General features: G+C 39.8%; 1 protein-coding gene across 3 annotated transcripts; it reads right to left on the bottom strand.

Moving 5' to 3' along the window:
* Positions 1-3: 3 nt before the first annotated feature.
* On the bottom strand, positions 4-16,953 carry LOC123880828 (E3 ubiquitin-protein ligase lubel). 3 transcript variants are annotated; one of them, XM_045929172.1, is made up of 21 exons: positions 16,641-16,953; positions 13,204-13,396; positions 12,719-12,867; positions 11,287-11,373; positions 10,844-11,176; positions 10,296-10,602; positions 9,679-10,140; positions 9,083-9,600; positions 8,866-8,997; positions 8,424-8,612; positions 7,988-8,344; positions 7,683-7,806; positions 5,114-7,596; positions 4,843-5,040; positions 4,078-4,305; positions 3,580-3,720; positions 3,124-3,275; positions 2,411-2,606; positions 1,760-1,902; positions 1,152-1,320; positions 4-198 (listed from the first exon to the last, which is right to left on the bottom strand). In XM_045929172.1, exons 2-21 carry the CDS (start codon positions 13,394-13,396, stop codon positions 169-171), a joined length of 6,591 nt encoding a protein of 2,196 aa, XP_045785128.1. In that variant the 5' UTR covers positions 16,641-16,953; the 3' UTR covers positions 4-168. The 3 variants fall into 3 exon arrangements, with proteins under 3 accessions (XP_045785128.1, XP_045785119.1, XP_045785136.1); XM_045929163.1 differs by having other exon boundaries at positions 5,114-7,599; positions 16,641-16,952; XM_045929180.1 differs by lacking the exon at positions 1,152-1,320 and adding an exon at positions 962-1,124 and having other exon boundaries at positions 5-198; positions 5,114-7,599; positions 16,641-16,952.
* Positions 16,954-17,203: the final 250 nt, after the last annotated feature.

Raw genomic sequence — 17,203 nt, 5'->3', positions numbered from 1 at the left:
ATATTTTATAGTGTTAATAAGTTAAAAAATAATATTTCTTGATAAGAAATGAATACACAAATGCTACTTATTTTACTTAATCCATCCAAAAATAGAAATTATTTTATGTAACAAATCCACAATTAAATAGTTTGAAGAAATTGGCTTAATGAACTCGGAATTGAATACTCAGTCCAGAGGTATCTTCTCTCTGACGATCTGAAAAATAAAGAAAATGTACTTTGTAATCAGTAATTTGTTTTTTCACAACCCAATTTTTTCGATAGATCATTTCTATTTGTTTATTTTATTTAACTTGTTCCTGCTTTACACCTCAACCACTCTCTTATTCAAAGTTGGGAACAGAGATTGCATTCTATGCCATACGATACTTCTTTTTCTAGAAATGAGAGGCTCCTAAAAATTCTAAACGCACACGAAACCGTGAGCATAGTTAGTCAAATATCAGTTAGTTTCATCAATCTACTTGGTAAGCCCTGGTATTGTATACCTAGTACGTAGGACAGCAAGTTCTCATTATAAAAATAATTAACTATCCTCGATTTTCGCGGAAAAGCTCAGTCAATAATTTGTATAAACGATGGCATAGTGCGCGCAAAACAAATCCAATCTGAATCTGAAGTTGCAACATGCCGGTTTACACAGGTAATAGACTAAGGATTAAATATACAATCCCGGCTGAAATCTGTTTAAACAATGCATGCGCAGATATAATAAGTATTTATGTATATGCACCTACATATGTATATACTTTATTGCACCAAAAAACACAAATGAAAGGTTACAAAAAAGAAAACTTAAAATATAGGTACAAAAAGGCGGTCTTATCGCTAATTAATAGCGATCTCTTCCAGACAACCTTAACGCTAGAGAAAAAGAACAAATGGAGAAGAAGAAGAAATGGAATGGATGCCTCGTGTTCGGATTGGATTACGTGTCTTGCGCGCACTATATGCTTTACCTCGGCACACATCCCCGCGTATATAGGGTCAGTGTCCCACGGGCCGCGCTCGGGCAGCGGCAGCGCGCGGCGGCGCAGCTCGGCCACCAGCTCGCTCACCTCCATGATGGGGATGGGGTCTAGCGCGCGCGCCAGCCCCGCTAAGTACTCCACGTAGTGTCCCCTGTAACAACCGAGCGCGTAAACACACCTCGACCAGCTCCCGTTTGTAGAGGCCTTCCAGCGTGCCGTAGGGGCGCGGTGGCAGCCGTAACGCCGCGCGCCGCACGAGCGTCTCTAAGTCGTCCACGCCTAAGATCGGCAGCGGGTCTACCCTCCGCCCTCGCACCAGCCGACTCAAATACTCCAAGTAATGGTTCCTGTAAAAACACGCCGCACTGACCACCGCCTGACTCTTCTATACCCATACACCAATGTACATTGCAGTGGGCGCTGTACAAGGAAAATAAAGCGAGGGAATTTTTATAGCTAAGCGGTATTTTTTGCAAATTTGTAAGTATAATAATATTTAAAAAAAAAAAACAGCTATTACGGGTAATAGTACGCGTCACTAAAGTTGAAAATGGATGTTTAATAGAAAAATGAAAATGCATAGAGCCCGTTCAAAGGCTAACAGGGGCGGTTTTGCGTCTCCTGTTAACTTATTTTTTTTTTAAATTATTAATATTAATTATATTAAGTTAGCGGAAGGTGTCAACTGTCAAACCGTGCCTCTTGCTATTTGAAAGGGCATTACTGCCTAGGATCAACTTTCGTGACTAGAACTGTTAGTAGATAGGTATTTTAAAATATACCTACTTGCAAAGTCCTGCTTGATTTTTTTGCACTTCACTGCCGCAGACGGTGTCTACGAGACCAGTGGGGGTCTCACGTTGCAATTGAATTGGACATCGACCCGTGGCGCCTTCAGCTTCTTCTGTTTCATACGTGACATTGTTAATCTGAAGGGAAAGATAAAAATCCTTTTCGATACGCCTTGAATAACTAGAAATCTGCTCCTAGTTGTACTATCGAGCAACTACGCCCCGGAGCTCTACGAATATGCTACGAAGTCTAGCTTATCATTAGCATGAAACATATTACAGTTTATGCACAGTTTCAAATGCGATTCAATCTACTGTGAGAATCTACTGTTAGAATGTGTTTCATAATAGCGATTGGCAAACGATTCCAAGACACGCTGAACATTCAAAGGGTTTAACAATAATTCCTGCACAATTCGATGATAACTCCATGTATCTATTTTATGACCAAGGCGATCAGTGCCAAGAGGTCTGCCGCTGCTATTTGACAGCTACAATGTTTACATCACCTTGGTTTGCAGCAAGAATAACTATAAATTCAGCCAATCATAACAATGATTGAGATTGTGGCAAAACACAAATTTTTCGCTAAGGGGGCAACATTGCAATGTATTTGAGTGGAGTTACTGGTTTTGAATGTACTTGCCTGCAAAAGTGTTTGCAAGTCGTGTGGTTCCTTGTCTCGCAGGTAAAAGAGGCAGTTGCGCGGATGGTGCGCGTGCAAACCCAGCTTGGAGCAGTACTCGCTGAGGCCGCAGCGCGCGCCCATCATGAAGGGCTTCCCACACCCGTAACAGAACTCATACTTGCATTGCGTGCATGTGAAGTGCATGCAACCTCCCCTGAAAGAGATAAAACCGTATGACGTGTCGGGAACAACCGTAAAAGTCTAGCCGTACCTACTGTGTCGGCCACATGCCTATACTATGGCAACGACACGGACTGCCTAGCAGATAAGATGCCGCGTTTGTTTCACTGCTTCATTTAGGTTCCCATCTTATTGTCTTAAACCCAAGAATCTTAGATTCTTCGTTTTGGCATGTTCTCGATAGTTTGAATTGATATATAAAAGTTGTACAATATTTTATGCATGTGTAATTTGCTAAATTACGTTTTTATATTAAATAGCAATTTGCACAATTATTTGAGATTGCGATTTGATTCTGTAGATAGTAAACGAGATTAGCTTCTGGTTAAGAACATTTGCCATTCAAGATTATCGGCCATATCGCATCAGCTATTACAAAAAATTAATTAACCGGCCAATGGCTTTGGAGCCCAGTTTATCTGATGCACTTAAGGAGACTCTGAAAATTGCCTAAATCCGTTACACTTTCTAGTTCCTAGTTAGGTATTTACCTGGATAAGGAATACTTGAAGTGGCATCTCGGGCAGTCGAGTCCGTTCTCTCGTAAATGCTGTTGCACGGCAGCGACAGAACGCTCTGGATCGTTGTCTTCCAGCCACAGGGAGTATTGCTCGCATGTCATATCATCGTGATTGCTGTTCCACTGTGTACGGTTAAAGTCTGTTTAATAAATTACGGCCACACACACAAACCACTCATCTAATGGAGAAAATCAAAGAGTGGGGTATCCCAGGCCCCTTGGAAAATTTTTGCCTTTGATCCTTTTTGACGGGAAGATGAAATAACTATTGCCACTCAACCGGAAAGATGACGCGAAAGGCAACAAAAGGATGTGTGGATGTAGTTGGAGGAGGCCTAAAAGTCACAAGGATAGAGCCGCAGAATGAAACATTTTAATTTATATTATACCGAAAAGTAAAATCAGTAAAAACATAAAATCTACGTACAGGTCTCCTACAGCTGGCGCAAGTGATTGACTTGCACTCCGGACATCGTAATTTCTTATGTTTTGGATGCACGAAGAATCCAGAAGAACATTCCACACACCATCGGAAATTAGGATCTCTCGCAAGCGTCCTATCACGTAACTGAAAATAGTAATATTAACCGTTATAGTTGGATCGCAAAATATAAAATAACTTTATTAAAAAGCAGTTCTGGGAAGGAATCCATGTCAATTCAAGCTGAGCGCCGATGCGAGCCGTTGCATCTGACTATAAAAAGTAAGGAAATAGGGAGCGCACCAGTGTTTGGGCACAAACTTGTTCACTAGAATATCCGCTGCGTAGTAGGCAAGGCTTGCTGCCATTGCCGAAATTATATCTGAAGGACATCATTACTGATATTGAAATCAGGGTGTGCCAGTCTTTCCGTTCAGCTCCACAGTTTTAAGGATGCCGAAGAAAGAAGATGATTAGGTACCTAAAAATAATTAAAATCCGTACCTTTCTTTGAAAGAGTTCATGAGTTTCTGTTTCCAATAACGTCTTCAACAATATATCCATATGCGCGAAGTAGTCCAGCCAATCGTCTTCTGGCAGATTTTCTAACTCAGGCTCTTTGCAATATGGACACACACAGTCGGCGATGCTTCGCTCTGTAATCTGCACTGTGAAGTAGTAACGTGCACATTCTCGGCAACATCTGTGCGTGCAGCGTAACATTGAGACCATCTGCAAAAGATATTGTGCTTTTTGGGAAACGGTATCAAATATTTTGTATTTCTGCTTCTACAGGTGCAAAACACGATAACTGGTCACGGGTAATCCATGGACAATTCACTAAGTTAATTATTATGTTTCCAAGTTCTACATCTGATTTTAACCAAAAAATTGGTTGTCTGTAAAGTCGGTTTACTGACGATAGTTGAACGTGACAACAAAGGCCGATTGTGCTTCTTTGTCGCTCGTTCCGCGCTCTCGCTTGCTCTTCAAGCCTTACATGGAACGCCTCAGAGCGAGGTAACGCCGCATGAGTCATGTTTTTTCGTGCATGCAGCCGGCTCTATCGAATTATAAGACGTTGTCACGTCAAAACGAGGACCAAGTTTAGGTTGGTTAAAATAAAAAGAATATTCAAATTCGGTCGAAAAATACTCGTCGTTTGACGAACGTTTAGACGAACGACGTAAGTTTTTACAACGTTTCGGAAATTAGTTAAAATTTTAAAGGTATCTTAATATTTTTTTTTGGGCATATAAAATCGTGTACCTCATGTTCAGGGAATTTGGAAGCACAGAGTTCACAGTCTTGGTGTAAGTAGACAAGAGCCGAAGCAAGGTCAGCACATTCTAATGCAGCTAAGAGTGCAGCGGGTGTGTCTGTTCCTTGCGCTATCAGCTTCACTGCAAGCTGTGCTTGTTCCCAATTCTCTGTGGCCCCTTCTGCTAGAAGCATTCGAGCTTGTCGCTGGAAAATATACAGAGAATTTGTTTTATGTGCATTTGATTTAAGCTTATTTTTATAATAAATTAATCATTACCTCTGGAGAACCTTCAGGCAACCGAACCAGCGCTAAATCGATAAGTTGACCGGACACCTGGCGCATTGTTATAGGCTGCGGTGGAGATGGCGCCGCTGGATTAAGCTCTTCTTTATTAGCACTTAATTCAATATTTTGATCTTCTCCTTCACTTTCGGTCCACTCATCTTCTGTACGACAGGTTTCACGGAAGAATTTATTTTTTTCTTTTGATAAATGCGTTTTTGGTGGTGATAATTCTTTTGGTGCCTGGATGGGAGGAGGAGGCGCCTGCTTTTTCTTAGTCATCGTTGAAGTGGAAGCCTTGACTTCTAGGGTCTTTGTATCTGTGGTTGTATTTTGTTGTGACGACTCTGTAGCTGTTGGGAGTTGCGCCTGTGCTGTTGTTTTAGTTCCTTTAGTACTGAAAAGTCTAGTTTGCAGTTGTTTGACAAATCCACTTTGTATTTGTCCAAATCGAGATTTGGGCGGGTTTGGTGCAGGATATTGTTTTAAGCTACCCCTTCGAACCGGGACTTTCGACGCAATTACTTTATTAGCATTTTTATCATTTTTCTGTTTTCCACTGTGTATATTCTTTACAAGTTTGGGTATACTTGATCTGCTTATAATTGATGGCGTTTTTGTTTTAGATGCACTTTTTTCTTTATTCGTAAGTTCAGTTTCTTGAATCATAGGTGTTTTAATAGGGTCACTATTCTCTTGTTCGTTATTATTTGTTAAATCATTTAGGGTAAGAACAATACCCTCTCCGTAGGTTTCTCGATCATTAAAGTCTTCTTCTTTATCAGTTCTTTCATCATTCGAGTAGTTTCTTAAAGTGTTTTCTTCAATTTCATCATCTAAAGTAGAACTTTTAGATAAACTTTCTACAGTAATGTTTGAACTATTTTGTTTTAATGCGTTGATTGTTGGTATATTATTCATATTAAAGTCTTCAGTTTTTTCGTTAGAAAAGTCTTGTTCTTGATTCCTATTTATAGGATTTTCAAATGGCTTACTGTGTTCCTCTATAGAATCTTCAAAATTTTCTATAAATGCTGTCATAAATGGATGATCATTTTCTGTTATTAATAATTTAACCGGAGATCCAGGTCTAAATCGTGATATACTTATATCTTGTTTTATATAATTAAAAGCATGATTTGCTTTAGGCAGAATTTTGTCTTGCTTAACATTATTGTTCAAAGAGGTATGGTTTTTTGTAGAACTTGGCGATTCTTTTCGTTCATTTTTTTCTGTACTATTACTCAGTTGTTGATAAATTTCTTCAAAACTATCAACTGCTGCGAACAAGTTGTTATTTACATCTTGACTACGCTTATCACTTTCTCTAGGTTCATTAATTTCTACTGTTAAAATATGTTCGTGCTGTAAACTTTTGGCAATGGAATTTAATAATTCTATGTTTGTTTCTTGGAAATCGTCAGTTTCATTTTCTACGTGGTCCAAAGCTTCTTCAAAATTCTCATTGTCTTCAGAACTAGTTCTATTGACTGATACTCGATTTTCGTTCTGTTCAGTATTTTTTGATTCAATACGTTCAGGTACGGTTTCATCACCATTATAGGTAACTTCTTTTTCATCGGATGTTAGATCTCCTGATTCGTCCTCACTCTTGCTATAACTGGACTCCTTTTCAGATGATAAGTGTGACTCATTGGAACTATCGCCTGCTTCACTCTGTGTACTACTTTTACTTTGTAAGGACTGAATATCTGAATGAATTTCTTGCTTCATTTGTTGGATTAGCTTTTGGGTATTATCAACCATGTCATTAAGATTAGTTGATTTACCTCTTTGTTCAGTCTTGAAATTTAAAGCCTGTTTATTCGAATTAATTGCGTGTGTTTTGAAAAAATGATCATTACTTGTAGGATCTTCATTTTTATTACTAATTGTAATTTCTGTTACATTATCATGATTAATGACCTTCTTGGTTGATTGTTCGTTAACTGTTATTGTATTTGGTTTATTGTGCTGTAAATCATTGGTCGTAGATGATGATTCATAAGATATATTTTTTTTACCGGGCAGTTGTTCATTAATTATATCTTGTTTGGTTTCCTCTTTTGTTTCCATTTTAGGTTTTTCATTTAAATTTGGTAGTGGACTTAATCTCGTTAATGCATTATATGCATCAATGAAATCATTTTCAGTTTGGATAAACTCAGCTAAATTATGTTTATTATTTTGAATGTTATCTTGTGACATGTTTCTTTCCTCTGTTTTTATTAGGTTGTTGCCCAACAAACCCTTTAAAAGCAGTTTCTCATCGATCTGAGGTATTCCGGCTTGGATTAGAAGCGATTTTAATTTCTCCGCTATATCGTTACTGTTATCATTAGTGGCATTTGTGTGTTCTTTTTTAATCGGACGTTCAAACTCATAATCATTTTTGTTCTGTAGGTTTAATGGTAAATACATCCAATCATCATCTTGAAATTTGTTTGTAGTTACTTCTAATTCATCTGAACTGTCTTCCGCTGAAATGTAAACGTGAATGTTATGATGATATGACGACTTTTTACTATGCAATGTTATTGTTTTGTTGGATGCTTTAGATTACCGCGTGTGCGGTGTGAGCGGCCGGTTTGAGTGGCTGGAGGAACAGCGTCATCGTCAACTCCAATCGGTGGACCCCATACATGACCGCGCAATCTACCCTCTTCACCAACACCGATTACTTCTGCCTAAAATTATTGGTTTTACTTTAAATAAGTTTAGAGTAGCAAGTTAACAGTAGCAAAAAGTACCGCCACCCATCCTAGCCATTACCATTTACCATTGTATGATATCAAAAGAACCTCACTTAAGAGTATTTACTAAAGCATTTGCACCAATTTTTTAAAAGCCAATTAGTTAATTAGGTACCTGCCGTCGTGATCGTTCGACGCATTCGTTGACAGCGGGCCACATGGCGCCCCTATGTCTCGCCAAGGCCGCACGAGCTTCAAGTTCGGTCACGTTAACACCTGGCGCGAGTCGAGCTGCAGCGGCGCGGACGCCTGCACAGAGACTCGGCCATCTTTCACTCAACCATGCCAGTGGCGCTACAGGGTTTTGTGCTAAAGCTGCGTGAACTTCAGCAGCACTAAAACCCAGTCTTTCAGCGTTGCTCATCAAACGGGCTAGTTCTAAACCTCTTTCAGCCTCTCGTCTCGATCCTGCACCTGCTAGTGCTTCGAGAGATATTGCTCGGTTGGTAGATAGTGGTTCGGGTGATGGCCCCTGCAAAACAAGAATCATTAAGTGAAATTAAATGTTTTAACCTACTCCAGTTTTCGGGTAATTTTTTTCTTGTTCTTACTTCTGAGCCATACATGCTGGAGCGTCGCCCGGCTCGATTGCGACGGAGATCAAGGTGAGAAGCTCTTCGTGTGAGCCGTGTAGAGTTTCGTCGCCGGTCGCTCTCGCTCCATTCACCACTCGGGCTGCTATCGCGGGGTTCGCGCCATTCCCACCTGCCTCCACTGGTATGGACGCTACGTTCACTCTCCTACAAAGTTTTAAAATGATTTGTGGACTCAAGGAGGCGGAAAAATATATGCAGATTTATAGTTAGATTTTTGAGATGTGTATAATTTTTTAAAAACTATGTTGCAGTTAATACAGTAATATATCTAATATTAATATAATCTAATAGTAATATCTAGTCATAGCTTATCTTTAAGGTTCTTGTGATTTAACCAAATTCGTCTAACGCTTTTTATTGACCGCTCAAAAATAACATCCTATACACTTATACTTACACGGGTATCACTAGACAAAGAAAGCCTACTGTGAGATCTTTCCCGTCCGCTCTCATCTCGCACCCGATGTCGTGACCGCGATGATCGTGATACTGACTGGGCTCGATCCCAGTTACTCGGTACTTCGTAAGTCTGAAAAGGAGGAAACACACCGTATTAAGAGAATATTCTTGCAGCCTTTAAATGAGTCACGATGTTGTCCAAAAAATAAACGTACTTGTGTAGAAATACTCTGTGGAGGAGGTGAAGTTCCAGTGTTTGTCCGACTGGATCTGGATGATGGTCGATCAGGTTCTCGAGGAGGCGAGTTTCCAGCGGACTTTTTTTGAAAATTCGGCGAGATATTTCGAATAGACGCCACTACTCGCAAGGGGCTATCGCGAGGTGGCGACGGGCCGACTGACACACTGTGCTTTGTTGAGGACTCACGTATAGGAGTTCCATTTTTCGAAGATCGAACATCAACCCGATCTTGAATTAAAGATTGGACCGTTCCTGCGTTTCGGGTTGTTGATACTACTTGCTGTTTATTCTGAAGTTCCCTGGGTGGCGATGGCCCCACTGCTATATCGTGACGAATCCGAGCTTGTACGATTCGTTCATTGCTTCGTTCTCTAGTGGGGGTATCCATTCTATTCGTTGGTTTAAGCACAGGTCTTTCTTCGCGAGGTGGAGATGGCCCACATCCAGTGGAAATACGCTCTTTAGAAGGTCTCACTGCTTTAACTTTATCATCTGAAAAAATAAGTTTAGAATTCACTTTTGTTCAAACTTTGAAATGAAGCGCAATTTAAAAAGAAGTACACTTCTTACCAGTTCTTTTTCTGCGATCATCTATTAGATTACTAGTAGGGGAAGGAGAAGATTTTTCCGCGACTCTGAGTCTTCCTACGCCATTGTTAATCACGTCGGTCGAAATTGTTTTTGGTTTCACAGTAGGTGTGCGACAGCAAACCGCACACACTCTCACTCCAGGCTCATTTACGAACGTGCAGTGCTCACATTGCCAAGATGAATTGGGAGGAGGTGGGGCGGGACCCAGAGAGATGTCATCATCTGTCTCTTGTACATTTTTTACTTTAATGGATGGTCTTTCACTTTCCTTGCTGTCACTTTCAATTTCGCTCTCAGAGTCAGCGTCGCTGGAAGGTAAAGGCGGTGGGGATGGTGTCCGGTGTTTGGATCGCCGGGAAGCACGAGATCTCACGCTTAAAGCGGGAGACGCGGCGCGCGACCCTGCCCTCGAGGCTGCCCGAGATACTGCACGACTGTCTGCTGTTTAAAATATTTAGTAGATTAAATGATTATTTGAGTCATTTATCAAAAAATTACAAATGCCATTTCAATAAATTACTCATCTGATTCTCATTAACTTAAAATTTTATTCCAGCTTTTACCCTACAGAAATTTTTCATAGTTGTACTACTTACCTCTTCGATAAGGTTGTGGAGTGTGCGGTGGATGAGCGTGTGGATGTGGCAGCATCCGCGGATTGTGCGTCGCCGGGTGCGGAACACAACAGCTCTGCGGCCAGGGGCTCTGACCAACCCACGAATGGTCTAAGTTGGCACAGCTGCCATAACGCCATGGATTGGATGCACAGTGTACGCAACCAGGACATCCTGCTGGTGCGCCGCCTAGTTCCATAACTGATGCGCCACGGCGCAATGGTCGGCCCCAACTTTGTGCAGAGAGGTTTTCTTGCGCTTCCCAAGCTTCTAATGGAGGAGCTTGCACCTGGTGTCGCGGTTTGCTAATTAGAGTCCAGTTTAAAACATCATCAACAAAATCAGCTAAATATTAAATTAGCTTTCGATTTTCGTCTATAAAGACTACTATAAAGACTAATTTTCATTAAAAAAATAATTTAATAATCATTTTTTTATGTTTAAGAACTTCGATTGTGGAATATGATACGTAAATATTATATAGGTACTTAACTGTTCGTTAAAAAATATTAGTCATATTATGTACTTACAACATTTGGGGGCACATTGAAGCCAGGCAGTGACCCGCGAGGTCGATTCCAGGACGAGAAATGTCCCAAAGTGTTGGACTGGTCATGACTTACAACAGGTGCGTTTGAGTGATGCACAACATTTGGTAAGTATGGCACGCTGCCCATATTATGTGATGTCATAGTCGGAACTGTTGGGTGCGAATGCTGCATTTGTGGTAGTTGCGACACGAAGTGGTTGCTATTGGTTATAGTCGCCATTTGTTTGGGCATCCCCATTGATGGGTTGATTGTACCGCGGCGTTGATCTAACGTAGGTGGTAGAGGACTTGCACTTAATCTATCGCCGCCAATCTGTTAAACAATGCATTGTACGTTAATCCCCCTAATAATTATCATCATTAATTAATTAATTAACAAGAGATGGTTAATTAGCTTGGATATAATACATTTAATTGATATACCTTATGTCTTCGCGGCGGCGGAACGGGCGGTGCAACCTTCGGCGGTAGAGGCGGACGCTCGTCGCGCAGTTGCGAGTGTGGTAATGCCTGTAAATATTGAAGGGTTGAGTAAAAAGCGTTCAACTGCACAAATTATCGAAATCTAGTTATTGGTATCGTTGAATTCGTCTTTCCATTTCCTATCCTAAAGTGTGGATTACATAGTAGAAAATTTAATAAATACGAAGACCAATCAAATGCAGCGAGGAGTGCGACAGGGAGACGTTATCTCTCCAAAGCTCTTTACCGCAGCTTTGAAAGACATCTATCTTCTGGATTGGAACGGAGTAGGCATCAACTCAACGGCGAGTACCTACATCACTCATCTTCGATTTGCCGATTACAGTCATTATTGCAGCGACTACGGAAGACCTTGATACAATACTTAATGACTTTAGCAGAGCTTCAGCAAGAGGGCCTAAAAATGAACATGAGTAAAACGAAAATCATGTGTAATGCTTATGCGCCGCTCCTGCTAAAGATGTCCAGCGATGTGGACGCCTATCGGTGGATAAAGATGATGGTGATAATGAACAGGAAATGTATGAAATTCTGGATGAAAAATGAGATTCTGAGATGTCTCCAGGTATACAAATGCGATTATGTCTGTCTGTCTGTTATCTAGAAAAGCATACGGGTTAAATGTGGTCCAGAACTAAACCTGAGCATCCGACTCCACGCATTCTTGTCTGTCTTCACCTAGAGTGTTTTAAAAATAAAAATGTAAGAGTGTTCTTAATAATTATTATTATTATTCTATATTAATTGTAAAAATAATTTAGTTAAGAGCTTATATAAAAAATTTGCACAGAAATTAATTACTAGATATTATCCAAAATAATAGTAGATACGTGAACTATTTGTAAAGACTCCGGTGCTTTGAGAGAACTGCACGATGTCGCTACCATGCATTCCTCTGCTGTCTTTTGTTATTTACTATTAGGTACTCACTTTGTTTACATAACGTAACCAACAGCGGGCTACAAGCCAAAATATTGACGTCGTTAATAAAATTATTTAAGGCTACTTTGTCTTTAGTAGACACGAGTTGTTTTATGTGTAAGTAATACCACAGTTCGTTCACTCTGGCAGGTAGGTACCTTCTCTTCTAAAGTTAGAAAAAACAAAAGAATCTAGAAAATAAACTAGAATCTACTAGCTATAGAAAACAGTAGCAGCTTCTACTTTGATGACACTTTTTAAGGTTCCTCACACGAAAGGTGTCAACGGAACTGACTGACACAAATCGGTGGGTCTACAAACTTGACGGTGGGTCTACAAACTTGAGGTTTTGTGTGTAAGGTTTCTTTATGCGAGTACCAGAGACCTGCACTTAGTTATTTTCCAGGCGATGTCAGCGGGTGGGAAGTTTAGGTATAAGTCTCCACCTCACCTGCCGTTGATGATGTCTTCGCTTGGGATGGCGGTGGTACATATCGTCGCAGGAGGCGCACAGAGCCCGCCGACCACATTCAGTGCAGCGCACGCGAGCGCCGCCGCCTCCGCAAAGTCCACACGACGCATCCGCATCTAGTGGGTGACCTGCCAAGTTGGAAGAGAGGATAATGGATCAGCTATGTATTCCAACTCCGCATTCTAAAATGCGACAAATTTTTGGATTTAAAATTTTAGGATAGTAAGTAGTAAGAATATGATGATGTGTTAATTTTGGTGAATGAAACATTGTATTGTAACTATGTAGTACGTACGCAGGTACGTCTGAAATCTAAATATAATGTCTCATTCTCTTCATTTATGAGTGGTGTTGCAATGCGGACAGTCTCACAGGATAGCTGTTGGCTCCCATTGAGTAAGTAGAATAGTAAATTAAAATTTTTGAAAGAATTAAGATTTTTGAAAATGATGCAATTTTATCACCTGTAGGTGGCCTTGGTGGTGGAGGCGGCGGTGGCTGCAGCTTGGCGTTGACGTATTGGTCTGAAGGGAACTCTACCACCTCGTAGTCAGGCTCAGGTTTAGCCATTGGCGCCCGATGGAGGTTTGACCTGATTGACATCGTTGGCGTGCTGGGCACCGCTGAGCGCGGGTCTCTACTGCGGTTCTTTAACATCTGCGGATTCAAATAGTATTATTAACTATATTCGTCGTACATCGTCATTTAAAGTCTCAATAGCTCAACGGTTATAGGAGCGGACTGAAATCCGAAAGGTCGGAGGTTCAAACCCCACCCGTTGCACTATTGTCGTACCCGCTCCAAGCACAAGCTTAACGCTTAATTGGAAGGGAAAGGGGAATGTAAGTCATGAATCATAATTAAAATGACTAATATTCTTTAAAAAAAAACCGATAGACGTTCACTGCTGGATATAGGTCTTTTGTAGAGACTTCTAGCCGCCACATCTTGGTGGCCGCCGTATGAGTCCAGCGGCTTATTGCGACTCGTTTCAATCAATCGACCTGTTTGCGTCCACTGCTGGACATAGGCCTTCCCGAGAGCACGCCACCACACACGACGCTCCGCCTTCCTCATCCATCCACTTCCCTTTATCCTCTTAAGGTCGTCAGTCCAGCGGGTCGGGGGTCGTCCCACATTGCGCTTGCTGATACGTGATCTACACTCCAGAACACGTCACGATCTATTCTCACAAATTAGTCGATACTTAGGTACTAGAATTATTTCTTAAGCTGGACCCTTTCAAGTAAACATTTTTATATAAACCTGTGAAGATGATACTGCCATTGACGCAATTAAAATACCATAAGCCTACGTTGCCGTATTAGTTTGCAAATTGCGAAAAACCAAATTAAATTTGAATTTCGCAGGCAGAACAGTCGCTTGCCCCTTAATGTAACGTAACATACGTATAAACTTGTCTGTCTGGATATTCATCTATGCGTGAATTACACAAAACCGATTAAGGCGAAACTTTCGAAAGCTTTCGTATCTCAAATATTATGCCTGAACTGATCCAAAGATCACTAGAATCCAGGAAACTAGTGCTTAGAAGTAAATTAGTGCTGGCCAATCTGAGATCAAGAATTTGGAGCCTGCGATTTGCTAAATTCCTTATGGCTGTTTGAATATTGAATAATGAACGATACGATATGAATGTACGGGTGTTGATATAAATAACAGTGCAATGATGTCGACAACTCGACACTAAAACTGCGCGCTATACAGAACACTGACCTGAAAACTAGATCAAATGCGGTGTAAACTAAAATAGATAAAGAAACAAAGATGTTTAGTTGTAAGTAGAGCTATGCGTGAGTCTGGTAGGATCTTGGAACTATTTAGGTAAGATTTCAACAGGTTATCAATTCCTGCAATAACAAGGTATGATAACTCTCTTGTTTGAACACCAATGTGGGTAGGTAAATAACAGTAATGTAAATAATAGGTAGCCTGTATTTATTTTGCAGTAAGAGCAAGCAGTAACAAACTAATATACATTATGGAGAGTAAAGGTGTTAAGAGTAAAGGTATAAGAGTAGGTCCCTGTTAGGATGCCATGTAGCCTGTGTTAGGATGACATGGGACAAAATAGTTCCAGCAATCTTTTACTCTCAGTATCAAAATGATATTATTAAATATATCCCAATGCTGAAAGTGTGCCTCTTTGTTTTAATGAATTGGCGCAAGGCTTATAAATTACTTGAGGAACGAAGGATTTGTGACCATCAGTGACCATCATCAAAACCGAGCACTTTCCGTTGAATAACAATCAGAAATTTAGTACGAAAGGAGGTATTTAGGCACAAGTAAAAGAATAAAACCGACAATCAAATCTTGCGCGACGTGACCAGGACGTGACAATCTAATATCTACCTATTTATTGTATCTATCTTCTTCACCTACCGTGAAAGAATCTGAATACCTGCTGATCTGAAAGTGAGAATCAGTTTTTTGCCATACCTCCTCGTGTGGACTGCGTCATCAAATCATTAAGAGGTTTCTTAAACAGTTCTTCGAAAAAAAATGCCACTATTGTGAGATCAATGACAAATCGGTTCGGATTTGACGGAAATAAGGAGTATAAAAATTTGAACCCCTATCACAAAGCGACTCTAATTTTTTTCGGGATAAAAACTACCCTATATGTTAACCTGGAGTATTAGCTACCATTGCACCAAAAATTTAAATCCGTTCAGTAGCTTTCAGACAGAAGATATATACAAAAATTCCAAGAAAAATTGTATTGAGGTCTATATCCATAATAATGTTTCCTCTGATAAAAAGTTTCAAAATATATTCAATGTACAGAAGTCGTCCAGTTACAGTTTTATTATTAGTATAGATTATTTATTAACAGTCATTTGACTGAAACCGTGCCCACTTTTATCAGGCTCAAAGGACCATGAACCACCATCTGTCGGCCTTCCGCAATTATTAAGAAAAATATACCTATGTGAAATGTTGTAGAATATCTTCATCTCCAGACAATAATAATTATGTATTCTTGAGCCTGTCGTTTCTAAGCGTAACTTAATGCTGTTTAAGACGCTCCTCCACAACTGCTTCAAGACTAAAGTTTAAAGACCGAAGAAAACAGACGTAGATAAGTAGAAGAAAATACTTAGATATGCACGTTTCTGCGGTCTGTTAATACATCAGTAAAATGCATTAAAATATCTTTTATCGGCTAAGAAGTCGTTAAATTTACGAGTTTAATGACTTTATCATCGTCATCTTAAAAATATCTGAGGTGGTTAGACGGAGGTGAGTATTTGCAATTTTTATATCTTTAAGTACTTTGGAAATAAAAATATTGTTGAACGTGTAAAATATGAGAAAATGGTCTTTTATTTTACACTAATTTAAATTTTAAAGGACATAAAAAAGGAATGAAGAAAATATAATGACGGACGCAAAATAGAGCTCTAAGTAAAGTAGTACCTACATTTAGTAGAAATTGATTAATTACCTATTTATCTCTTTTATTTAATTTTATCGAAAGTATTGTCTTCTTTGATACGAAGACGGTTTGAAGTTTGTTCTTTCAATTATCTAAGTGTTTACTTAATTTCTGATTTTACGTTTTTTTTGAGAATGTTTTCTATCGATTTTCACATTTTTTTTCTGTCCTAATTTATTTTAGTAATAGAATATTGTACGACGCAAACTAAACGGCAGCTGCGGCCGGGAGAGTGCGGGCGTTGCCGCGACGTGAGCGCTCGTCGACCCATTTATTCCGCCTCTCATATCCCAAAATATCGAAAGCATTTACATACTTACCACAACATATGCTACCGTGTTACTAAATCTCAAGAATCCTCTCTTCCAATCAATTGCAACACTACAAAATATCACTCAATTATAATGTTAAATTAAGTAGAGACGTTAAAATACTTGCCTTTGGTCCCAAATCCTTATTTTCTTACACAACACTTAACTATCCGTAACGATAAAATTGTAACACTTTGAATAGAAAAATTTGACAGTATGCGACATATCTCCTACTAGTAGTCGAAGATACTATTCATCGATCCTGAACAATGAACACTGCACTCGCGTAAGATGTGACACAGTAGGCACGATCACTACAGGCCACTACAGCAGGCGTCCCGAAATCTGCTAATCTTGCGCCCTATCCGGATGAAATTGACAGCGTGAAGACGCGTGCGCCGACATCGCCTCTATTTCTGTCCTGCCCTGTTTCTACTAAAATTACTACGCAATGCTATTTCCGCACTCAACTCTATGTGCCAGCTAAGCACCTCGCAAATTTGTGATGTCCTAGAGGTCGACGTCTCTTTTACATCTTTCTACATTATTTAATTAATGTCTAAAAGTATAGTTATTTTTTATTTACATGTTAAAGCATTTGACATGTTTTATTTATGGAGTAATCACAATAAGAATTTGTCTAATTCCTAAATCAGTTAAGACGACAGCAGCTTTGTGAGTTATAGAATC

This window comes from Maniola jurtina, chromosome 1, assembly GCF_905333055.1.
Source record: "Maniola jurtina chromosome 1, ilManJurt1.1, whole genome shotgun sequence".
NCBI classification, from domain to species: Eukaryota; Metazoa; Arthropoda; class Insecta; order Lepidoptera; family Nymphalidae; genus Maniola; species Maniola jurtina.
The sequence above is the reverse complement of the archived record's forward strand: the minus strand, read 5'-3'. Positions and strand labels throughout refer to the sequence as shown.

Excerpts from the sequence above, each read along its gene's own strand:
- LOC123880828 (XM_045929163.1), bottom strand. The coding sequence starts at position 13,396 with ATGTTAAAGAACCGCAGTAGAGACCCGCGCTCAGCGGTGCCCAGCACG. Across the intron at positions 8,998-9,082 it reads CACAGAGTATTTCTACACAA|ACTTACGAAGTACCGAGTAA; the intron begins GTACGTTTATTT and ends CCTCCTTTTCAG. Across the intron at positions 1,321-1,759 it reads AATCAAGCAGGACTTTGCAA|GAACCATTACTTGGAGTATT; the intron begins GTAGGTATATTT and ends GTGTTTTTACAG.